Source organism: Hyaena hyaena, unplaced genomic scaffold (genome assembly GCF_003009895.1).
Source record: "Hyaena hyaena isolate Hyena2069 unplaced genomic scaffold, ASM300989v1 scaffold_134, whole genome shotgun sequence".
NCBI classification, from domain to species: Eukaryota; Metazoa; Chordata; class Mammalia; order Carnivora; family Hyaenidae; genus Hyaena; species Hyaena hyaena.
In genome coordinates, this window is record NW_024080766.1 from 182,211 (window position 1) to 207,280 (window position 25,070).

The 25,070-nt window shown below is 49.1% G+C and overlaps 1 protein-coding gene across 1 annotated transcript in view; it reads left to right on the plus strand.

Annotated features, from left to right (window-relative positions):
- Nucleotides 1-25,070, plus strand: part of PLEKHG4B (pleckstrin homology and RhoGEF domain containing G4B) — an 83,482-nt gene that overhangs the window by 48,793 nt on the left and 9,619 nt on the right. Inside the window, exons 4-14 of the mRNA XM_039238040.1 lie at nt 2,427-2,618; nt 3,156-3,279; nt 7,044-7,137; nt 12,421-12,507; nt 14,511-14,627; nt 14,871-14,969; nt 15,600-15,742; nt 16,455-16,593; nt 19,722-20,482; nt 22,996-23,248; nt 24,947-25,036. Of these exons, the coding sequence (XP_039093971.1) occupies nt 2,427-2,618; nt 3,156-3,279; nt 7,044-7,137; nt 12,421-12,507; nt 14,511-14,627; nt 14,871-14,969; nt 15,600-15,742; nt 16,455-16,593; nt 19,722-20,482; nt 22,996-23,248; nt 24,947-25,036 (2,099 nt within the window). The remainder of the gene's footprint in view (nt 1-2,426; nt 2,619-3,155; nt 3,280-7,043; nt 7,138-12,420; nt 12,508-14,510; nt 14,628-14,870; nt 14,970-15,599; nt 15,743-16,454; nt 16,594-19,721; nt 20,483-22,995; nt 23,249-24,946; nt 25,037-25,070) is intronic.

Genomic DNA, 25,070 nt, shown 5'->3' on the forward strand with positions numbered 1-25,070 from the left:
TCACTCTAAAACGTAAGCAAGTAAACACCCCTCCACACAGAAATGCTGGCTGTGCGGATGCTACTGTGGACATTCAGGCACAGAGTCCCTGGACAGAGTGGCAGCACAGGGCACAGACACGTGACTGCAGCCAGGAGAGCTGGTGGTCATGGAGGCGGCGGGTTTAGTTCACACAAATCAGTGTTGCCAAGTGGAAGCGGGTTACCTGCTGGCTCCCTGTGTGTCCAGGAGCACGTCTGCAATGCGAGTCTTGTCAGAGGCGTGATGCTTGCTCCTGGGCCCCGGGGGGCTTTCCTTCCTCAGCTCCAGAGATTATGCATGAGGTCGCGCTGAGGGCTGGTGGGGAGAGAAGTTGGGAGTTCGCTTCCTGGGAGAGCACTCTTCCCCTCTTCCTCCTCTCATGCCGTCTTGCTGACGGTGCAGAGCCCTGGAAGAAGGGAGACCCTGTGCTAAGAGGATGCTGCTTACACCCAGGAGGAGCTGGGCACTGGCACCAGAGGTCTGGGCAGAAGGGCCTCAGTGATTGGTCACCCAGCAAGTGGCCAGTGGCTCCTCGATATAGGCGTTCTCTGCCATCCTTGCTGCCTGGACACACACTTGTCCCTGGAGTACACAGTTTGTGGTGTGGTCCTACACCTCATGTCTTCATCGACACAGGAAAATGCCTCAGCTAGGACCTCCTGCTGACAGTTAAACTGAACAAGTGACAGCACACTCACTCTTCCACAGTGCGGGCAGTTTCTTTCTCTGCCCCAGCTGCTCCTCCTCTGTCCCAGCTGCTCCTCCTCTGCCCCAGCTGCTCCTCCTCTGTCCCAGCTGCTCCTCCTCTTCTATATGGTTCTCCTGTTCAACGAATGGTAACTGAGCAGCCATATCTTGTGAGGTGAGGTGGGGTGAGCTATTTCTTGATTAGCCACATAAGGGTGCTGCTTTTACTTCTGGCCATTTTAATACTGTAGCCCTCCAGGGCCTCAGACCCCTCCTTTCACTCTCCCACAGTCCGCAAGCTGAATTCAAGAAAAGCCCACATGAATGACCTACTCAATTAGGAAGACGTCTGATAAGAAAAGTGCCACATGAAGGTGTTATCTGCTTCCCCATGTGTGTGAGAAAGCTTGGGGTCAAGTGCAGAATTAAAACATTAAAACACTTGGGCACCCAAAGATTTTACAAATAGTGATGTATTCTAGGAAAATATTTGAACATACATAAAAAAATTCAGTCTCAAGGATACTGTGTAGTTATAACCAATCAACTGGTAAAGGGACAGACGAAATGTGGTCCACCACACATTGGGATGAGACCCGTGGAAAGGACGACACAGGCGATGTCAGGGGTGAACCTCGAAGTAGTTGTGCTGAGTGACAGAAGCCAGACACAGGAGACCCTACAGTGTCTCATTCCAGTGGTATGAGTGGTCAGGACTGTAGACCGGTGGCTGCAAGGAGTGGGGACAGAGATTCACAATAAATGGGCATGAGGGGTTTTTCTGGAGGGATGGAAATGTTCTAAAACTGACCCATGGTGATGGTTGCACCACTTGGTAAAGTTGCTAAAAATCCTAATTATATACTTGAAAGGAGTGAATTTTATTATATGTAAAATATATCTCAATAAAGCTGTTTTAAATATATGTATAGAAAGATTGCTGTGGACTTCTCTGGTCCAACCATAATGAGAAAGCCCTTAACAGAGTTATGAGATACTAGCACTGAAAGAAGTTGAGAAAGAAGCTGAGAACGGGAAAGCAAAGTCTGGATTGGGTCATGGTGCCCCACAGGGTTCTGGGCGCCAACCAGCTCTGGCCAAGACCGTGCTCCCCCCACTGGGGCAACACAGACCCTGGGGGATTGCAGGGCTGGGGTGCTGAGTCTGTTCGCTCTGTCTGTGCTATGGCTCGTCTCCTGTGAAGTGCAGTGTGGAAACAGGGCTGAGGAGCACGACCAGAAACCATGGCCACTGCCGTCACCTCCAGACCGAGTACGAACACGAGCCCTTCCCTCTAGGGTGAACAGAAGAGCTAGGTGCCCCCTCTCTGGAGTGATGCAGGAAGGTCAAGTCCTCCCTTTATAGGTGCTGAAGGAGAGGCAGGGTCCCTCTCTGCCCCTCCTCCACTACCACACTCTGTCTCTCAAAATAAAGAAATAAACCTAAAAAAAATTATCCCTGAAGTGTGTTTAGGTAGTGAGCACTCTTGGTGCAATAGGAATATTTAGTTTTTACATGTTTATTCATGCCTTACTTTCAAGAGTGCACCTGTCCTGTAAGGTATGCCACGCTGCCATTTCCTGCGAGGAGTGGAACCGTTCTCATGGGACCCAGTATTTCCACACACGATTTTCTCCTTGTGTTTGTGGCGAGTTGCGTAGCTGCCTTCAAACCAGAGAAACACTTCATCTCTGACCAAGTGTCTTTCTGTTGTCCAGCCAGTCTTGACACCAACAGCAGCGCCTTCCGAGGTCATGCTCCTGGCTGGGTTCCAGACGTGCTTGTTAAGCCGCTGTGCCCAGAGGGAGAAAGACAGCCGCCCGGCACGGGAGAGCTGCCCGGCCCGGTACCCAGGCAGGTGGTGGAGGTCGGCCAGGAGCTCCTGCAGTCCGGGGTCATTACCCTTCCAGGTGAGCATGGCTACCTCGCTCTGTTTGGGCGGCTATAACAGAATACCACAGACTGGATACCTTCTAGACAGCAGACCTTTATTTCTCTATTCTGGAGGCCGTAGTCCAGGATCAGGGTTCCAGCACAGTTAGGTCCTAATGAGGGCCCGTCTTCCTGGTTCATACTCAACATCTTTTTCACTGTGTCCTCACGTTGTGGAAAGGGCAAGGGAGCTCTCTGGGGTCTTTTACTATGGCATAAATTCCATTCATGGGGCTCCACCCTAAAATGTAAGCAACTCTGAAAGGCCACACTGGGGGTTAGGTTTCAACACACAGGTTTGGGGCAACACAAACATTTCAGCCCATAGAAGTGCCTACCTCCCTTTGAGGTGAGCATGGCTGTCACATGTGCAGGTGACCTCCTCTCCTGGCAGATCTCACGTCTAAGCCAATACCCCCACAGTGTGCAGATCCCAACTTGGTATTTCTCAAGCTTGAAGCCATGCGTGTCTGCACTGGAGCTGCCCCCTCTCACAATGCCTTCTGTCTCTGCAGGGACCCGAGACCACCAGGGGAGAGCAGTGGTACAGGTGTGCACGACGAGCCCGCTCTGGTCCAGCAAACACAGCTCCAGCGCCGAGCTGACCCGCCTGTTGCAGTACCTCCATGGCATTCCCAGGTGGGACTGGGCAGGTTCCCACCTCTCAGGCCTTTGGAGTGAAGCAGTGCAAGCGTGGGTCCTCATGTCTTTTTGGGGTGAAGCATGTCTGCAAGCGAGGGTCTCTGTCTTCAATCTCGAAGGGCCCCTCGAGGCATGGGCAGGAATCTCCCACCTGCCCCTCGGGCTCCTGCTAACTGGCCCGTCTCCCATCCCTCCCCTCCTTTGCACGAGCTCTTCCCCGTGCGCTCCTCTCCTCCTGCTCACCCTGACCTCTCCCCACTGAATCAAGGCTCTGACACACCCACTAGCCCAGAATTCCGTGTTGCTCTGCAGTGTTTAGTACTTGCTCTAAGCATTATGTATGTACATGTTTTATACCCCATGTCTTTCTGGATAAAGACCTGAACTCATATAAACAGAATATTTAGAATAAATAGGTGAAGAAATCATACAAATGAGTAGTACATGGTGCCCAGAGGCAGGAAAGACCGATTCATTTTAACTGAGCCTTACATTCAGCTTGGCAATGCCACATGCCAGGAAGAAAGTGTGCCAGCTTCTTAAGACAGACATGACCTCCCTGGCACAAAACCCTAAGAAGCCACACCTCCTGGATCCTGCATGATGACAGCATGCGGGACAGGTCTGCATGGGAGACCTTCTCTAAGGCTTCAGATCTCTTTATGGACCAAGGACAGAGATGGTAGAATAGGAGTCAAGGGTGGTTGAAGTGTGTTCTTTTGTACTACTTGATCCCATTGGATGCAGACATGCTTTGGAAGGCCCTTAAGGCTACCAGACCAAGAGTCCCCAGGGTGCTGGGTGGAGACAGCCAGTAGGGGAGGCAGCATTGCCCAGCCATCAAGCTTGGTTCTAAGGTCAGACAGCCCGGCTCCAGATCCCAGCTGTGCCCTTCCTGGCTAGGGTAGATGACGTACCTCCATAAGCCTGTTTCCTCCCCATAACCTGGGATGGTAGTATTTGTCTCAGAGGTGCATCAGAGGGCTTAGAATAATCTGTGTAAAGTACATAGACTGACGTCCAGAGCATCATTTTCGTTGACCCATCCTGTGATGTGGTCTCCCTCAGTGACAGTGACAGACTCCACATCACATGATGTGTGTTCCTGTGAGGACATGTTGCATGTTGCCTCATCACATGTCATCTTTGTGCTGCATCAACTTTCTGTTGAAATTTCTTCTGAAATAGCATAGGTAGAATCAGTGCAGGAACAATTAGGCGGAAAAGAAAGTGTGCTCCCTGACACCACTTCCCGAGCAGGGTCCTGTTATCTGAGAGCACTAGTTTTACTGCCCTCAGACGAACCTGGGATTTCAATCTTATCAGATTTCAAAATATTAAAAAAATACTCTGAAAAAAACCAGATTCATCCTCACATTAGCTTATACTTCGTAAACCTCAGGTAAACACCAAAGCTCCAAGATAATGGCATTTTCTATTTACCAAAAGCTTTCTTTTATTGGAGGGTCCAGAATTAACTTGGGGATGTACTGGAGAGTAATCCTGATTGACAAGGACGAAAGCCTCCATACTTTTTGGAGTGTGTGCCCTTCTGCATGCTCAGCCTGGTGTCCCTGTAACACTGAGTGCTGTTCTCTCCATTCTGTAGTGAAACACAAACAGTAGAGGCTAAGGGCCCCCTGGGGGTTGGCAGGCCCAGACCTGACCCTGGTTCTGCAGCCCTATGCCTTTTCCACAGAAAATTCAGACAACTCCCACCCCCATCCCAGAGCAGATGTCTTCACCAGCTTGGAAGCTCTGGGAGAAAGCCTATGCTGAGGAAAACCTAAATTACCCAAAGCACTTGGAATAATTCAGGCTGGAGCCTCATGGTTCGGCTGATTATTTCTCCACAAGTATTGTAATTTTGTTTGCATCCTGATTGGCTATTGCACCTTGAGGAGCTGAAATCTGCCTACACTTGTGGGATATGACACAAGCCGTCAGCTTTCGGGATGAAGCACTCGAGGTGGCAGCACTCATTACTGGGAAGAGTATCCAGCAGTGTGTGGTCACCAGTTACTGAAGCCGGGTTACAGGGTGAGCGTGCCTTGTAAATGGCCTTCACGGATGGAGAGAGACTGAGGTGGGGGTGTCAGAAGAGGGAGTCCACAGGAAGTGGAAGTGGAGCGTCATGCCCTGCTCCTGAGAGCACCGCCCAGGACGGCTCCCAGAGATGTGGACTCCAGTGCTTTCCAGCCACCCACGTGGCAGCGTGGTTTCTGCAGCAGAGGAGACCTGGGTGCTGAGCTGGCCATCTGAGGGGGGAGTGAGACGAGATGTTCTCCCAGCCTTGTCTTTCCTGCACCCACTTTGATGCCAGAGTACCTCTCCATTCTGCCCTCAGTATACTTGCTTCCCGAAAAACACACCCCCTTCAGAAGTATTTTTTAGCAGTCACGCCGAAATTGAACACACCCTAACTGTGCAACACACCCACCCTTGCCAGTACATGGCTTTGATGTGATGTGCATTCTACCGGCTTTGTGTGAGCAGCCAGAGTGAGCATGCTGTCCAGACCAGCACCCACACATATGACTGGGGTAGAATATTAGTTAATCCTGGAAGTGGGGCTGGAGAAGCTTGCCCAGGAACAGAAACTTGGGGAATAGATACATCACCTCACCCTAGCCTATTATTTTGTCCTATTTAGAATTAAAGTTTAGGGGCACCTGGGTGGCTCAGTCAGCTAAGCATCCAACTTGTGAGTTCAGCTCAGGTCATGATCTCACAGCTTGTGACATCAAGTCAGGCTCTGTGCTGACAGCATGGAGCTTACTTGGGATTCTCTCTCTCTCTCTGCCTCCCCAAAATAAAAAAAAAAATAACTAAAGTTACAATCATCACAGTGGGGAAAAAGCACCTTTTAAGACTTAAAAAAATTTTTTTAATGTTTATTTTTGAAAGAGAGACAGAGTGAGAGTGGGGGAGGAGCAGAGAGAGACAGACACAGAATCTGAAGCAGGCTCAGGCACTGACTTTGAGCTGTCAGTGCAGAGCTGGACGTGGGGCTCAAACCCACAAACTGTGAGATCATGACCTGAGCTGAAGTTGACTCTTAACCAACTGAGCCACCCAGATACCCCTTTTTTGGTTTTATTTTGTTTTGTTTTAGAGAAGGAGTGTACAAGCAGGGTGGGAGGGGAGGCAGAGGGAAACTTAAGCTCCATGCTCGGCATCGAGCCCAATGTGGAGCTCCATCCCACATCTTGGGAGAGTGACCTAACCAAAATCAATAGACGCTAAACCAACCAAGCCACTCGGGCGCCCCACAGCTTTTAAGTGGGGTTGTGAAAAGAACCTGGTGGTGTTTTCAGCTTTAGAGGATGCCTCGCTGTCCCACTTCAGCTCTGAAAATGCGATGAGCCAAGTGACCGGTCTGAGAACAGCCAGCCACGTCTGGACCTTGTTCACACCATCAGAGTGGAATTCCACACCGTATTAAAGCCTGAACAAACAAACAGAAAACTCTGGGGTGGTGTGGTGGGGAGAGAGAGCAACCCTAGGAAATGCAAACGTGCAGCCAGCTCCACTTGCCTGGAGAGGCTATCAGACAAGACAGACCCACCACAGTGAGCCCCATTGCCCTGTCTCCACCCAGTAAGCAGCTTGATTCCTCAGGAAGTATAGATATGTGTCAAGAACCTCGGACTTGTAGAGCCAGGGGCATCTGGGCAAGGATGCATCTTACTGAGAGATGAAGAAGCTTGTTTTGGAAGAGATTTTACCTGCAGTGGTTAACACTGTCTTTCTCTCTCCAGGAAGGAGGTGCGGGACCTGGGGCTGGTCATTCTGGTGGATGCCCGCAAGGGTCCTGCCGCGCCTGCTCTCTCCCGGGCCCTGGCGGCACTTCAGGTGAGTCAGAGTGACTCCTGTCCTTGGGGTGCTGAGAATCTCCAGGCTAGTGGGCCACACAGGGCTCCCTCATGACCCAAGAGCAGCTAAATGCAGCCATGCCTGCACTAACCTCCAGTGTGAATCTCAGGATGAGGTGAGTGTCCTGAGTGTAGACTCTGAAAGCAGCAAAGAGCCCACTCCTGCATCCATCGACGGTGTGCTCCCCCGAGGTCAGGCACTTACCAGGAAGGAGTTTCCTGCCCATTACCAGGATTACCAGTGCAGACCTTAAAAGCAGGACCAGCCAGGACCAGCCCATGGAGGCATGACCCCTTCCCTCTACAGCAGCTCTATCTAGCATTGTGTGCCAGGCACTGTGCTGGGGTCTGGGGTCCCGCTTTCTCCCTCGTTAAAAGCTGTTCCCTCTGTTGGGTCTCTGCTGACGGTGCCAGCCACAGGTCACTGTTCTATCCAGATTGCTAAGTTTAGGGACGCCAAATGGAAATTCTTTCCAGGAAAGACTCAGTGGTAGAGGATGGGGCATGTTGGAAGTGCAAGGGCGCAGCTGGAGAGCAGTGTGTGGGGAAGTGAGAGAAGAGGTGGCATGCAGGCCTGCTGTGCATGGAGCCGGGGCTGGGGGAGTTGGGGCCTAGGCGGAAGAGCAGCAGCATGGCCGGAGCGGATGTGCCTGGCCAGGGTGCCTGGGGTCGTGCAGCCCCTGCCACATGCACAAGCGAAGTAACAAATTCGAACAAATTCGCGAGGAGGAAACAGCTGACCTGGAGGTGCTGGTCCCGGCAAGAGAGGGCTCTCAGAACAGAGCTCACTGCATTGCAGAGGGAGAAACGGGCTCTCAGCAGAAGGGTGCCCAGTGCAAGGCCCAAGTCGGCGGCTCTAGAGGGAGTGACCGGTTTGACGTATTAAAATTCAGTCTCCACGAAGCACTTTGGAAGCACATAAATCCCTTGTTGCTCATTTCCCCTGATTTCAACCAGCTGTTTGGCTCAAAAATCAGAAACCAGGAAATAATCCAGTTTGATGCTCATTTTCTGCTCAAGTCTTTGAAATTCTTTTGAGATTCTGATTTTTTTTTAACCACATACAATTTTATATACAAGCAAAGACTGAGAAGTTTCAGAAGTCTTCTGGGAAGGTAGAGGAATGTCTGCTTTTCAAAATGATTGTGGGGGCGCCTGGGTGGCTCAGTAGGTTAAGCATCCCACTCTGGCTCAGGTCACGATCTCACAGTTCGTGGGTTCAAGCCCCACGTTGGGCTCTGTGCTGACAGCTCAGAGCCTGGAGCCTGTTTCAGATTCTGTGTCTCCTTCTCTCTCTGACCATCCCCTGCTCACGCTGTCTCTCTTTCTCTCAGAAATAGATAAAACATTTAAAAAATTAAAACAAACAAACAAACAAAATAAAGTGATTTTGAGGGAAGGTCTGCTCGAAGGAGGAACAGCTGTGTTGGTGACCACAGGATTTCCTCGGTGTCCTATGATTTTGCAGAAAAAAGGTGTTTAATCTGGTGGCCTTGCTGTGGTAACCAGAGCAGAGAGTAGGATGTGGTTGGTTTATGTGTGTTTCAGGCGCACATTCTTCAGGAGCGAATGCTTAATCTGGTGGCTTCACACCAATTAATCATCTCAGCATCCTATAAATGGCAACTTGTGAACACAGGGGAGAAAAACAACTTTTCTTTGTTTTTACCTTCAAAACCAAACTAAAATGTCACTGTTGCTGACATGATTTTGAAGCTGCAACCAGAAGTTGTGACCAGATTCCTAGAAAGCATCCATCTGCTTCAGGTACTGGTTGGGGAACAGCTCACCATCCCGACGGGGGTGCGTGGGGGCTGCCCCCAAGGGCCGCGCCTGCCCAGAGTGTGTGGCAGCATCTCTCTGCCTCCGCCTCCCTGCCTCCCGTGCTGTCCCCTCAGTTCCTCCACCATCAGCCCCAGAGGTGGCCGTGGGGGTGGGGCGTCCTGTTCCGCTCTTGCCTGGTCGCTTGGCTCCTCCTCCTGGTACACTTTCCAGCCCAGCTCACTAACCCTTAAATCAGAGTCAACAAATGGTGCTGCCGCTTTTGTCATTACTGCCCTGGAGGCGGCTTGAAATTTGTTTCCAGGGGAAGCCTGGAATCCAGCAACTTGCTACCAGGCCCAGGACAGCACCCTCCCGGGCCAGCTGGCAGCGATGGAGCCTCGCAGGGTGGGAGTTGGGCAGGGCATGGGGGCACTTACGGGGTCGGAGCCCTGTGGCCAGAGCCCTGTGAGGCCAGTGGGGGCTGTGCTGGGGCACCTCCCACAGCAAGGGACTTGGGGAGCTCTGATGGCACACTGTCATCCCCTGACCAGCACTGAGAGGCGAAGTACAGATCCCAGGGCAGGATCGCGGGCAGACACCCAGGCAGGTGCACAGTGAGGCCTGTGCCCAGGGTGGGGCTGGCACAGAAGAGTCAGCATCACCATCTCTGCTCCCGCAAGACGTCCATGTCATGCGCCCAGCACGGCACTGGCCTTGTGAGAAGTTACCTGAGTACTAGAAAGTACTGGTACTGGGCCCCCTCACTGCGCTGTGTCATATGCATGTTGCGCGTGGGGGCAGGAGCACAGCAGGGCTATACACGCAGGAAGATGCCGAGGCACATCTGCAATGTCTGCAGGCAGTTCCTGAACACAGAGGACTGCGGCAGGTTCTGCTGCTTTGGCATCCAGTAAACACCTGACAGTTAAGTGTCCAGTCACAAACAGAGACGGCTGAGCCCTCCCTGTCGACGCGCAGGCTTAGCATCGCTCGTTCTGCTGTGCGTGAGACCCAGGCGGGCCCCATGTGCAGGCCTCGAGCCCTTCAGCCGTTGACCAGATCCACTTACCTTTTCCCTCTGTAGAAATACCTCTTCCCAGCATTTCTATTTATTCAGACTTTCCATAAGTCCTGTGCCACGTGGGTCCCACCGTGGGACAATGAGCCCCAAGTAAGATGGGGCCCCCTCCACCCACACTTTTCCCAAAGCAGAAGCTGGAGAAACTTCTGCTGCATCTGTAAGTTTTTGTCACAAGCGAATTCTTGTAAGGAACTTCAGGGTTTCAACTTATCTTCCGTTGTCTGGATGCTGGCATTTGGACTGCCCTGAGGCCCGGAGGCTTCCTGTTCTGGCAATTGTCGGTCTCCCAGGCCCTGGCTTTGGATCAGCAACAGTACTCGGTTTGTACTCTGAGTGAGAGGCATGAACATAAGCCCAAATTTAAGGGTTATGCTTCCATTTTCAATTTCGTTTCTGAGGATTATACAGAAATACTTAAATTTTCTCACAGAAACTACCTCAAGAAACTATATTTCAAATTCTTTTAATTATTAAAGTTCAGATGCCATAAGAAGCTTTCCATTTCAAAAAAGAACTAATGATTTCTTCATTTCTTGGTAGAAGAAAATGCTAGAATTTGCTGATTCCTACGCTACCTTCTGCAAACTAATACCGACAGTTGTCCTAAGGCACTGTGTTCTCACTTCTTGGCGATAGATAGTAAAAATTCACTCAAGGAGTTATTTATGAGAAATATAAAACACTGTGCAAAACAGTTTGTAGTTTTAATTCATTATAACTGAAAGCTGTAGCTAAACTGAGTGAAATAGACCATGAAATAAAAAAGCGAGAATGTTTTTCTATGGCTTACTCACTCAACAAATATTTATGGAATATCATCCACAGTAAGTCACATAAAAGTGTAAATATATAAAATGAATTTAATACAAATAAAATATCAGTGAGTTCTGAGGCCTATCCAGTCAAAATAGGGGATCAAAATTGGGGATTATAAAAAGTGTAAAATCTGTTTATCACTATAAGAAACTATTAAAAAGTAAAGATTTAGGGAATATGAGTGACGAAGAACTATGTACATAAAAGAATTTCATTGCTGAACGATCTGGCCTCAGTATAATCTAGCAAACAGAAATGAAAAAGGTTTGTTTAAAGTCATAAACACATAAAAAAATAAAAAACGACAACCCAAACTAATAGGGTTGGAACAATTGGACATCTGTACGCAAAAGAAAAAAAATCCTCAACACATAACTCATACTATATACAAAAATTACAAGCGGGTCATAGATCTGCATACATAATCTAAGACTACAAAACCATCAGAAGGAAATGGGAAAATCTTCATGACCTTGGTCAGGCAAAGATCTTAGCTACAACAACACCATGATCCTAAAGGAGAAACAGGATAAGTTGGACTTCATCAAAATTGAAAACTTTTCTTTAAAAGTCACCATTACTAAAATGAAAATACAAGCCACGAACCAAGAGAAAATGTTTGCAAAATAGATCTGATAAAGATCTGATCTGTATATATCTGGAATATACAAAATCTCAAAACTCAGTAATAAGGCAAACAACCCAATGAAATATGGGCAAAAATTTGAGAATACTTCACCAAAGAAGATATATGAATGGGAAATAAGCATATACAAATATGTTCAACGTCAGCAGTAATTGGAGAAATGCTACTTGAAATTAGAATGAGGTAATATACATGCACAACAAAATTTGACAATAGCAAGGACTTGGCATTGCACATGCAAATGCGACATGGCACAGGCACTCTGGTTTCTTTAGGGTTAGACATGCACTTATCATATGACCCAGCAACCCTACTGCTAGCTACTTACCCAAGAGAAATGAAAACTTAGGTCACATGGAGTTTATAGTAGCTTTACTTACGATTGCCATAACCTGGAAATAACCTAAATGTCCTCCAGCTGGCGAATGGGTGAATACATGCAACGGAATACTACTATGCAGTAGAAAGAAATGAACTACTGACATCCAGAGCACGGATGCATCTCAAGTGCATTGTGCTAAGTGAAAGAAGTCCATAATGTATGAGTCTATGTACTTGATATACGAAAAGACAAACTTACTGAGATAGAAAACAGATCAATAGCTGCCAGAGGATGGTGGGCTTGACAAAGGAGATAAGGTAATTTGGGGGATGCTAAACTGTTTTGTACTTTGACTGTGGTGGTAGTTATGTGACTATAAGTTATGGTAAAATTTAGAGAACTCTACATCAAAACGATGAATTTTATTATATGTAAATTATAACCAATAAACTTGATTACATTAAAATTCATAAGAACAAATAATTTACATTTAGGGCACAATTATATATTATGCATTCTAGGTACTTGGGAAAAATACTAAGGCGGAAATAGGTACCCATCTAACTTAGACAATTCTATAAACTCAATGAAGTAAAATATTACAAAGCTAATCAGTATTTCTTTCTTATTTCAGAACACAGCTTCTCCCATAATTCATAGTATTGTGTTCTTGGTGAATAAAGAATCAGCTTTTAGGCCTGACAAGGATGGAATAATTCAGGTAATAGTTTCAGACCCTCAGCATTAGATATGACTCTGACTGATGCATAAAATTAAATATTACAATACCTACATGAGATAAAACATATGGGAAACTTCATGTAAATTGTGGCTGCATCCATATAAGAGTCTGAAAACTCATCTCCGAGTCCTTAATTATTTGCAGGAGGTGTACAGAGCAAAATATCAGAAAACTTTAAAAAATCTAATTTTTCTTATCCACCTCATTTGCTTTCCCGCCTCTTTCTTCTTGCTTCTTTCTCTTTTATCTAAAAACTCTTTATTTTGCCCTGAAAGGTTTTTTGCTAGATAAGGGATTCTGGCCAGACAGTAGTTTGTTTGTTTTTCTAGCCCTTTATAGTTATTGTTCAGCTGTCTTCTGGCCCCCATAGTTTCTGATGAAAAGTTTATTGGAATTCAAATAATTGTTCATCTATAGAATATGTGTCATTTTCCTTTGGTTACTTCCAAGATTTTCTCTTTCTTTTCAGCAAATTGACTATAATGTGGTTAGACATGGTTTTCTTCATATTTATCCTGTTAGGTTGGGTGAACTTCTTGAAGGTTTAGATTTATGTCTATTACCAAAATTTAGGAAGTTTTCATTCATTATTTCTTGAAAAAAATTTTTTTTCTGCCTCATTCTCTCTCTCCTCTTGCTCTAGGATTTCAATTACACATACTGGTATTGCCCCATAGGTCTTTGAGAATCTTCCCCCACACACACTTTTTTTTTCTCTCTTCTTCAGGTCAGATTGTTTCTATTGATCTGTCTTCAAGATCACTAACTCCATACTCTATTCATCTCCATTCAGCTATTAAGCCCATCCAAAGAATTTTTAGTTCAGATATTGCATTTTTCAGCTATAAAATTTCCAATAGGTTTCAAAATACATTTTCTCTGTCTCTGCTAAGATTTCCTATCATCTCATTAATTGCAAGCATTTTTCCTTTATACCATTGAGCATAGTTATAATAGCTGCTTTAAAGTCCTTCTCTAATAATGCTAATATCCAGGTCTTTTCTGAGTTGACGTCTGTTGATTGTCATTTCCCTTAAAAACAAGTCACATTTTTCTGATTCTTAATGTGTCCAGTAATTTTGGATTGTATTCTGGACACATGAATATTCTGTTGAATATTGTTCAATATACTGACTCTGGATTCTATTATAAACCTCCACAAAGTACTGTTTTAGCATGCTTTTAACTTGGTTGGACTTGAGCTGAAAACTGCTCCCTGCATAGGTCCAGTTCAGTTCTTTTTGCCTTCAGCTTCCCAGAGTCTTTCCCATGCGTACTTGGTTCAGGGTCAGCCAGAGTCCTGGGCAGAATTCACATACGACGGGAGCTCCCTTCCCTGGCTTTCTGCCTTGTGGGACACTCTGTCCACATTCCTTCCTGGCTCTATTTTCTGGTTCTTCAGGCCACAAAGATGCCTATTTTCTACCAAAGCCTTAGTCAATCCAGTCTCAACATGTTGGCAACCTAATTTCAGGCCAGAACCGTGCAAACAAGGAGCTCACCCCATACTAATCTTTTCATCCATGTTTCAGTTGCCTTGCTCACTAAGTCTGGCTTTGTTCACCCTCTGGAGCTTTCAGGTGGTTAGTATACTTTGTCTAGAATTTTCTGGGAAGGGCCAGCTCTGCCATCTCAGAGTAACACATCCCTGATTCATTTTTCATCATCCCTTCCTCCCCTTGCCCACTCCCTTCTCCCCTATTATCTTGCCCTCTCTGTCTTTTCAATTTTTCCATTTTTTGGTCTTAGTTGGAAGCTTTTCTACCACTTATCTTTGCGACCTTCTCTTTTCATTCTCTACACCTTCATTCCTGTGCCCAGCCACATGCAGCCCATTAATGCCGCCAGCAAGGTAGAGTCACTGGATCCTAAACCTGTCTCTCAACCCTCTTGGTGGTAGCTCTCCCAGGAGTGAGCCATCATAGTGGTCTTTCCGATGGATGCATCTGTGGCCATAACCAGTAAACACTTCTCCTTGGCAGTGTGAGGTGGTGGGCTCCCTGAAGGCCTTGCACAAGCTTGTTGACAGCTCCCAGCTGACTGCAGACCTTGATGGCTCTTTTCCCTACAGCCACAGTGACTGGATCTGCTTCCGCAGGGTAAGGTGCAGCTCACAGCCATTGTACCTGCCAGTGCAGATATTTTTACTCACACGTGAAGCAGGTGTCCTCACCCTGAGTGTCACGCCTGTCACAGATGCCATTCACAGGCTGTTGGACGGCCATGCTGTGGCAGGCTTGGGAGTGCCACTGAAGTCCCACCCTGGGCAGGGAGGGTGCTGCTCCCTGGTGCATCTGTGGGGACTAACTGTATATCATCTCTGACCTCTCCCGCCACGGTAGAAGCTGGAGCCCTTCACCACAAACTGTGAGGATGCCATTGTTTTCCTACAAAATTCAGCCCGATCCCTAAACACCCACAGGACTCTAAGTACAACACAGGTAGGTTCTCATGTATTTTATTTTATTTTATTTCACAGTTTGGCAGGTGGGAACTTAGAGGCTTAGCCAAATCCACCACCCATAGCAGAGATTTTCAAACACTTTTTAATTTGTAAATCCCTTTTGCTTAGCAAAAGACTCCCAAAAAAGACTACTTCCTCTCCATTGTGACCAAAAAAAAAAAAAAAAAAAAAAAAAAATCCCACCATGCCCAGAAGAGAAACAACACCAAACCACGACATTTGTTGGTGTGCCACCGAGGCCTGAGTAATTGCTGTTGGGACACAGAGGTGGACTGGCCAGTGGGACCTCAACAGCCTAGAGACTTGGGGCTGGAGATGCCTTGGGGTTTCCAGGGTATGTGGGTGAGGTCCATGCATCCCTATCCAAATGCCAGCCTCTCCTGCTGCCAAGTTTCGAGCTTCCCCCCTTTTTCCTGCCCCGAGTCTCACTGTCACTTGGGTGAGAACATCTGGGACTCCACTACCTTCCTGCTGGGGCCCATGTCAAGTGTGGGCACGGCCATCCCACCCTGCTTTCAGCTCGATTGATAAACACAGGCATGCAGGTAGCACCTAATACTCCTCACGGAGGAGGGGGTTATATCCATGCTTCGCCCACCCCGTGCAGGAGGTCACAGACTTAATCAGCAAGCACAAGGCAACGATGAAGTGTGTGCTCGAAGACGCACTGCTGGTCGCCCTCCGGTTGGAGGGTGGCGCTGTGCTGGCGCGCCTGAAGAGGGAGCAGCATGGCACCAGCCAAGACTGCCGGTGAGTGTCATGCCGGGTGGCACATCCCAGGGGCGTTCCCTGTCTCTGTCACATGATGTCTCCCAGCAGTCCAAACTCGCCTTCCGCCTGATAGGCACACTGGGGACAGGAGCCAGTCCACATTTGTATCTTCCAAGGAAAAAGTAGCAGGTTCCTTGGAACCCTCAAGTGGAAGGCAGAACTCATCACAATGGGGTTCAGCAATCAGAGGTCCTGACCAAATGCTTCTGCGTCTAATCCCGTGGTGGGCGCCACGCCCACCGCTCGCCCACCCTGCCCCCCCCCGCCCCCGCCTCTGAGGCACCTGCACTCCTGTGGCTCCTGGGTGTGTCCCTATTCCCACTCCGGCTGTGGACCCCCTTGGAGCACCCTGTTCGTGTCGGATGTGACGGATGCAAAGAGGGCAGTTGTGACTCTTTAAATTGGGGTACGTTTAACATAGTAACCAGTTTCAAAACTGAAAATTCTGGGTCCATTTTTCTTTTTTTTTTAAAGGATTTCTTCTTTTTTTATTTTTGAGAGAGAGAGAAGGAGAGAAAGACAGAGCATGAATGGGGGAGGGGCAGAGAGAGGGAGACGCAGAATCTGAATCAGGCTCCAGGCGCCGCCCTCTCAGCACAGGTGTAAGTTGTCACCAACAGCACATTCGCTGGGCGATTGCCTGTGAACAACTGATGGCCAGGAGTTGGCTCTCTGACGCTTTCTCTTCCAGGGATGCCATCGAGGTCGCCTCCAGTCTGTACAGTCAAGTGGACGAGGAGGTCCACAGGGTGGTCCTCGCCTCTAACAGGTGTCTGCAGGAGCTGGAGAGGCTACAGGAAGTGAGGGTGCTCCAGGAAGGACAAGGCCAGGTAAGTGCTTGCAGTCAGGGGAACCGAAAGAGGGAAGCATTTTGAAACTGTGCAACTGAAATAACTGATGTTAAAGTGCAGTATGTGATAATCTGGATTTTTCTCCATATACATATGCATATAAAAGCTTTTCAAAAGCTTGCACACATTTGTACTTAAATCCTTATGCTTTTATCAACCACTCTTTCCATATAAGTGAGTGTGACACAGGAGCCCATGCAGAGCCAGCAGTCAGTGTAAGGCAAGGTCAGGAGTGGCTAGAGGACTTCTCTGACGCCCGTGTGTCCCTTCGGGGCAGGTAGGGTTGGGGGGTGGCCGCTGGCAGGGCATCCCCGGGCTGACTCCCCAGGACGGCCGGCAAGCGTGGCGCCGTGTGGAGACCTGCACCTCCACGTGTTCGGGTCGTTCCGGTCCTTCTATTTGTCGCTCTTACACACATCACTGCGCCTGCTCCTTTCACACTTTGTGAGTATTTGCTTTGGACAGGTTCCTAGGCTTGGGACGGCTGGGTCAGGGCCCACAGTGTCTGAGGTTTGTACACATTTGCCAAATGGCCCTGCAAACAGCCTGCCCAGTTTAGATTCTCAGCAGCAGCCTTGAGAGCACTCCTTCCTCATGGAAGTGAAAATAAGTACCTCCTCACTGTTTGCATTGGGTTTTTTATGCTTCAGTCAAACTTTTTCTTCATCTGTTTATTGGTTATTTTTATTTATTCTCTAACAAATGGCTTTTCCATGCACTGGCCAATTTCTGCTGTTTAGAAGTTTTACTACTAGGCATATTACTCACACTGAGCCTCTGATTGTGTGGCAGGTATGTTCCCTAGTTTGTCATGGTCCTTCAACTCTGCTTACAATTGAAATGGGTTTTGCTACCTTAAGGTCACAGAATGACTAATATATTCCTTCATAAGACTTTCATGGTTTGAAATTTTCCATTTACATCTTCAAACCAACCAGAATGTTATTCATGAGGTTGGACGTGGGATCCCATCAGTGGCCGTCCGTTCCATTCATTTCACACTCTTCTGCCCAGAGGCTCTCAGGCTCCTTGTGTTTGTAAAAACCCAGATTTGACATTTTTCTCCATGACTCTGTCCACAAAGAGTGTGTGCTGATCTCTCTTCTCTGCATGTGCATCAGTGTCACTAAGTACAGTTCTGTGGCCATAGATCCAGCCCCATCACCACATTGGTGAAAGCCTCTTCTTGGGCCCCTAACCATCGGGTCTCCCTGGCGTTGCTATCTAATGAGAACACGCATGAAAATAAAGTCTTAGCCACATAAGACTTTCACTGTGAATGAGTGATCTTGCCACAGGTTGCCATGTGGTGCAGGCAGGGCCGCTGCCGGCCCCTCCGGCGCCCCCAGGGAACCCCTAAGGGTCCTAGAGCCACCAGCCTGAAGAGGGTTTCTAGGGTACATTTAGCATAGTAACAAGTTTCAAAACTAAAAGTTCTGGATCCGTTTTTCTTTCTTCTTTTTTTTAAAGAAGATTTTTTTTAATGTTTATTTTTGAGAGAGAAAGAGAGACAGAGTATGAGCAGGGGAGGGGCAGAGAGAGAGAGGGAGACACGGAACTGGAAGCAGCTCCAGGCCCTGAGCTGTCAGCCCAGAGCCCAACGCGGGGCTCAAACTCACAGACCGCGAGATTGTGACCTGAGCCAAAGTCGGCGCTTAACCAACCGAGCCACCCAGGTGCCCCGGATCCATTTTTCAATGGATCTTAATTTCCATTTACAAACCATGAAAAAAGTTACAGACCTGAGCCATGGAGACTTGTGGTCAACCCTCTTCAACCAGAGCATGTGGATTCCCATCCATAGATTGAAAAGAGCATGTGTGTAAAAACAGCGGTCACAGATCTTGAGCCAGCATGGCTTCCATCGCTATGTAGCTCCTTGTGATACAAGGCACACACACCGCTTGTACCTTGTACATCAGCACGGGGTGTGAAGGCTGTAGGAACCAGATGAGCCAGCGCCTGACTGGCGTCTGATGCTCTCTGTGTCCCCCACAATCACAGAGCGGGACTCCTTTGCGTGTTTAAAAATAAAGGCTTTTTTCCTTACATACGTCATAGATCAAATTGTGGTTTGAAGAAGGAGAGAAATTCCTGGCCTCTCAGAGCTGCTCTGTCTTGAGAACATGCAGCAGCGGCGATAGGGGCACTAGACCTTCCACAACAGGCTGGTGGTACATGTGCACCAGAGGACACACATAGAGAAACAGAGTAAGCACCTGGCTCCTGCTGGTAGCTTGCTCCTTGGACTACAGCAATTGTGTCAGAAATATTGCAGCTGGTGGAGGAGAACAACTCCCAAGGCACAGAGAAAGCGATGCACTGGAGAAGGTGGGCACCATGGCCAGCCAGGCTGAGCGGAGGGAGGGAGGGCGAGCCGGGGCCACCTCTTTGACCTATGAGGCCTAAGAGACTCTGCGGCATCACCTCCAGGGAATCTGCATGTGCTGAGGGCATTTAGTGAGCAGCGTCCCCTGCAGTCCTGAGAGAGTCAAGCCCTGGGACAGCTGACCAGCATGCCCCGACACCGCTCCCCAGGCTCTCAGCCACCAGGTGATGAGTTGATGTATTGTACCGGGCAGAGAGGAAGAATCAACACGTGAACTTTTCTGTGTTTGCTGGCTCAGCTATAAAAGTCTTCTTAATACCAGAGACCCCAAGAGGGCAGCTCCTTTTGGTGGGGCCCAAGGGGTCAGGGAAGGCCAGCGCAAGGTGGGGACTCTCTGTCCCACTGCCGTGGCCTCTCACTCACACCAGGCACAAGTATGGAATCACTGATTTCATGGTCTATCCAGCCCTGGCATCCCATGGCCCTGGGACAACCACACCTGCTGCTTTTGGGGACGGTGGAGGATTAAGACCCCATTGAGCTTAGGCACAAAATCATCTTGTCTACCCTTGGGGCCAGTCCAGCTGGCAGCTGCCTCTGTGAGCAGAAGGGTCTTCCTCTTGCTCTGGCCACCTGGCTCTCCCTGGTGCTTGATTTGGAGTACCTGGAGACCAGAAGGAGCACGGCCTGGGCTCACTGGAGCTGGCTCAGCTACATGAGATTGGGTGGGGCTGACAGTGCTCCACTGCCCTGACCAGCACCCTCCTTTGCTGTGCAGGTGGATGGGTGGATGCTGCAGTGCCTGGAACACCTAGGCCCCGAGCGGGTCACTGAGTATCTGAAGAGCTGTCACCAGGAGGCCACGGAGCTACCTGCACAGAGCTTCCCCAGGGCAAGCACAGTGGAGGCAGGCCTGGGCGGCTGGCGGGCACTGCCGCCGTGGCAGCGCTTACAGCTGCAGAGCCAGCAGACCCGACTCTGCTCCCCAGAGGCCCCTTCTGGGGCTGCCCCGGACCCTGGGGCCCCACCTCTGGGCTGGAGCCCCCCGCAGCATGGGCTTGCCCAGGGGGCTGAGAGGAGGCACTGTGAGCCATCTTGGACGCCCCCCCCCGCCCCGGAGAGCCACACTGGAGAGCGCGCCCAACCGCTGCCGGGCCTTCCTGGACAAGCCGCTCTCTGCAGGCAGGAGGGTGAGCACCTGGCCCCGGGGGTGCATTCCCCAGACGGCAGCCCTACCTGCTGCTCCGAGCCCATCCAGACACCTACCACCCACCCCAAGAAATATCCCTTGAAGAAAATTATGAGAAAAACACAAAGCTTTGAGATTCCACCGCTTGACAGTGGCCCCCGGGACTCCCACTGGCCAGGCCACACTGGGGTTTTCATCAGTGGCCTGGAGGTGACCAGCACCGTGGCCTCAGAGAAGAACCCCCCGCCGAGGCCCCATGCCGAGAGCCCCCTGGTCACCCGGAGCCGGAGTCTGTCCTCTCCCTGCAGGACCCACCCCTCCGAGGAGGACAGGAGGAGGCAAGCAGGAAGGTGAGGTGGACAGTCGTCCAGCCTTTGGGCCTAGCGGTCAGTGGGTGCCAGAGACCCAAAGCCACTAAATGCACTTTCACAAAGTAGAACATCCACAGACCTCTCTCCAGGTCCACCTTGTCCTGCCCAGGCAGCCCTCTTTTGTTTGATTTTAGGCAAGATGCTACTTACCTCCCCGTGTTCAGAACCGTCATTGAAAACTGCTTCCTATTTCATGGCTTGTGTTCACCCAGCTCACCCACGCTGATGGTTAAGTGGCCAGCTCCCATCATTCAGGCCCATTTATAGAAAATCACAATAAGCAAACCACACCTACAAGATGAAGAAATTACCTTAAGAATTATTTTTAAAAATTACTTAAAAAAAAAGCCTTTCAGCATTGAGACCAGCATGCCCCAACACTGCACCCCAGGCTGTCAGCCACCATGTGACGAGTTGAAGTATGTGTGCATTTATCCATTGCCCAAATGGAGATGCCTGTATAAATTTGTTAAATCTTTAAGAAGGTGTTTATAAAAAGATACTTTTTATTCACTGTTAGGACTAAAAAGTGGGCAAGAACTGTGCCCCATTCACCTCGTCTCACAGCCTGGCCCCTGGGGTCGTTAGTCCATTTTTATAGTGAGCAGCGTGGGCCACAGATGGGGTGTCATCTAGTCTTCCTTACTCGTTTGGTTGGTGGACTGTTTCCTCCTCATACAGAGAACACGTCTGAACTGAGGTGATCACCCAACACTCTCCTAAAACACATCTGTATGTTTCAGATTTAGGCGGTTACGGTGTACCTGGTTCAGGGAGGAGCCTTAGGTGCAACAGGAAGGTTTCGTTTGGGAGCACCTGAGTGGGTTTCCCGGGGGGGTGGAAGCTCTGGGAAGAACCCCTCTCCAGCTGCTCTGAGCTCATCTTAAAGCCTTCAGAAGCACAGAATGCCCCCCACTCGCCAAGCGCCCCTCTGGTCACGGCCAGTGGGACAGGACTGGGAAGCCATCCTGCCTCTGCCCCTGGAGACAGGTGCCCGCGTCCAACCCACATATGCCGTAGACCCACCAACCCAAGGTCAGGTTCCATAGCTCACTGGAGAGGGAGCACTTCCTCCTCAGGCAGGAGAGAGCATTAAACTAACCGTCTTTCCAGAAAACCCAGGCCCTTCTGCCAGTTGTCCAGATAGAGTTCCTGTCACTTCGCCCATTTCTCAAGATCTTTCTAGACATTATGTCCTCATGAGTCAATTTCCAATTAATTTGGAAAACCAAATTCCAAACCCCCGGACGATACTAGTTTTGTTTCTGAATATTTAGGGATGCCTGTATTGGGCAGATGTTGACAGGTGGCATGCTGTGGGTACTGGGGCCTCGAGATTGCGGGGGCACCTCCAGGCCACGTGTGCCAGCAGAACCATTTGTGACCAGCCAGCAGGTGCCGCCTCCTGAGAAACAATCGGAATTTGTAAAATCTGTTATGTGAGTGTGATAAGGCACCAGCGCTTCAGCTGCAAATGGGGTGCATTTAAAAGCATTTCTGACCACAGGTGCCTTTCCTATCATTGGTTGCTTCTAATTGTTTTCCATTTAAAAAAACCCAAACAAGTAAATACAAGTAAAGGCAGAAGAAGATCTACCAGCCCCCATTAGCATTATCAAGATTGAGTAATCAGGAAGGTTGCTGGCAGAATGCTGTCAGACAAGGCAAGAGTTAGGTGCCTCATTGCTAGCAGGGTGGAGCGCCCGCTTCACCACCTCTTCTCGGTGCCTCCAGAAGTGCTGTGTGCAGCAGAGACACAGTCCGTGCTTGGACCACAGCAGCAGGAGCCCAGGGAACCCTCTGCACGGCAGGGAAGAGGGAGCTGCCCCGCTGTAGCCCATCTCTGCTGTGCCCTGGGCCCATCTGCTCTGCATCTTCTACTCCAGCTGCTTCCCCTCGGCCTCTGGGTCAGATGTCTCTACACCATTAAGCTGAGTTTTCAGAAATCCCTTCTGGTACGTTAGCGGTCCGTGTGCATCAGAAACCGTCTTCGCATAAATCCCCACCACAGCTTTCTGTGCAGTGTTCGAATCTCCCTGCTGCCACAGCTCTCTGTGCAGAGGGTGCCAGGATCAAACCATATGTGAATGAGGAACCTCACGGCTCCAGGTTGAAGTTAGGGGACCTGGGAATCTCTCCTTTTCATTTTCTAACAGGATCTTTTATCCTAAAAGGTGTGATCAATAAGCCAGAAATGTTTCATGCAACCAGTTTCTTTCTGATACACGTTCCTGCCCTATTTTTCTCATCTCATTCATTCACGTCGAAGGAGCAGTGCCAGGGAACAAAGCACACTTAGCATTCATTGCTGAACAGAAGACTTAATCACAAAGGTTTTCCTGCCCACGAATAATCATGTTTACTCCTCTGGGTTTGCAGAGTGTTTTGTTTCTGTGTGAAGCAGCAACAGCGGGGACATGGGCTCTCTCGAGGCCTGGGGCGAGGCTGTGGCCCGCGCCCGCTGAGTGTCCACCTGCCTCTCTGTCTTCCAGCAGCCGACTGCAGCACATAATGGCGGAGATGGTTTCCACGGAGAGGGAGTATGTTAGGTCCTTAGGATATGTCATCGACAACTATTTTCCAGAAATGGAAAGGACAGACCTGCCTCAGGACCTTCGAGGGAAGCACAGCATTATCTTTGGGAACCTGGAGAAGCTCTATGACTTTCACCACCAGCATTTCCTCGCGGAGCTGGAGCGCTGCCGGCCCTGCCCCTTGGCAGCGGGCCGCGGGTTCCTGAGACACGTGAGTCCCTCCTTCCTGGGCGCTGGCACCAGTGTGGTAGACCGAGGTGCCATCAACCCAGGGTGCCCTCGGAGAGGCTGGGTCTGGTGACGCCACATTTCAGGTAATTTCGATCACTGCAGACCAGATGTAGGAAATGTGTCACTAAGCGTATGTAAGACCTGCCAATAAACAGATGCCCAAAATAGACAAGACGCTTGTGGGCCTGATCTCACTGGACCTTTTGCTCAGTGTCGTCTGAAGGCACCCTTGGCTCCCCCAAGCCACATGACACTGAGGGTTTCACTTGCATCACCACACCTAATTCTGTGGGGAGCCCCACTTCTCATGACTTGAGGTAATCAGTCAACAGCACCTCCCCAAATCAGTTTGCTTCCTGGTCCCCTTGCAGGTGTAGCTCAGGCCAGCCCGGCGAGCTCTGAGCAAGTCCATTAGGGTTTTGACAGAAGTTCATAGAGTGTGCACATTAGCTGGAGAAAGGCTGCTCCCTCCTTGATAAGTGTCTTCTCATCAGTGAATGTGGGACATCTCCCTATCTGCGTCTTTAATAAGATTCTTAATTCATTCTGAGGAGAAAAGCTTTCACCAAGTTACCAAGTAGTGTTTTAGACACTGGGGACCCAGCGGCATTTGTGTTGTGTGCCGATGAGACTTCGGCCTCAGCGTTATTATGTAAATTATGACAGAAGTGACCAAGGATGAAAGAAATCTCATGTGGCAACTTTTTAAAATTCAAATTCAGATTACTTAGCATACCGTGTAGTCTTGGCTTCAGGAGTAGAACCCTGCTTACCCATTACTTACATATGACAGCTGGTGCTCATCCCAGCAAGTGCCCTCCTTAATGCCCACCCCCACCCACCTACCTCCAGCAACCCTCAGTTTGTTCTCTGTATTTAAAAGCCTCTTATGATTTGCCTCCCTCTTTTTTTATCTTATTTATTTTTCCTTCTTTTCCCCTATGCTCATCTGGTGTGTTTCTTTAATTCCACATATGAGTGAAATCATATATCTGTCTTTCTGTGACTGACTTATTTCACTTAGCATAATACCATCTAGTTCCATCACATTGTTGCAAATGGCAGTTTCTTTTTTTTGATCGTTAAATACTGTTCCATTGTAAATATATATACCACATCTTTGTCCATTCATCAGTCAATTGACATTTGGGCTCTTTCCATAACTTTGGCTATTATTGATAATGGTGCTATAAACACTGGGGTGCATGTGCCCCTTCATATCAAGCATTTTTGCATCCTTTGGATAAATACCTAGTAATAGTGCAATTGCTGGGTCATAGGATAGTTCTGTTTTTAATTCAGCTATTTCTAAGAAGGTGCTTTTAGCCACAAGATGAACTGTGTTGTTTTATATTATCAACAATGGTGAGAATTCTACCTGTTGACGCAACTTTAGTTCTTGACCGTTAATGAACAAAGGCTCTCCATGCCACTTCCCAGGCCAGCCCTGTGAGGACTCCCTCTCCCTCTAGAACTCTGACCCTGTAGAACTCTGACCCTGACCTGAGCAGCTCCCGGAGGCTGGGAAGCCCAGAGGATCATAATGCAGCACTGAGCTTCCTTTTGTCATGCCCACGGTGGGGGGGGGGGGGGGCACTACGCACGGAGGGGGAAGGGAGGGGCATAGACTCTGACCCCAGCCCCCGACTCAGGTGCATGGTGCCCTCCCCTTTTGCAGGAGGAACAGTTTGGCATGTACGCACTTTACAGCAAGAACAAGCCCCGGTCAGATGCCCTGCTCTACAGCCACGGCAACGCCTTCTTCAAGGTCACCCCCCCAACCCCGCGAGCCGCGCTGCCCC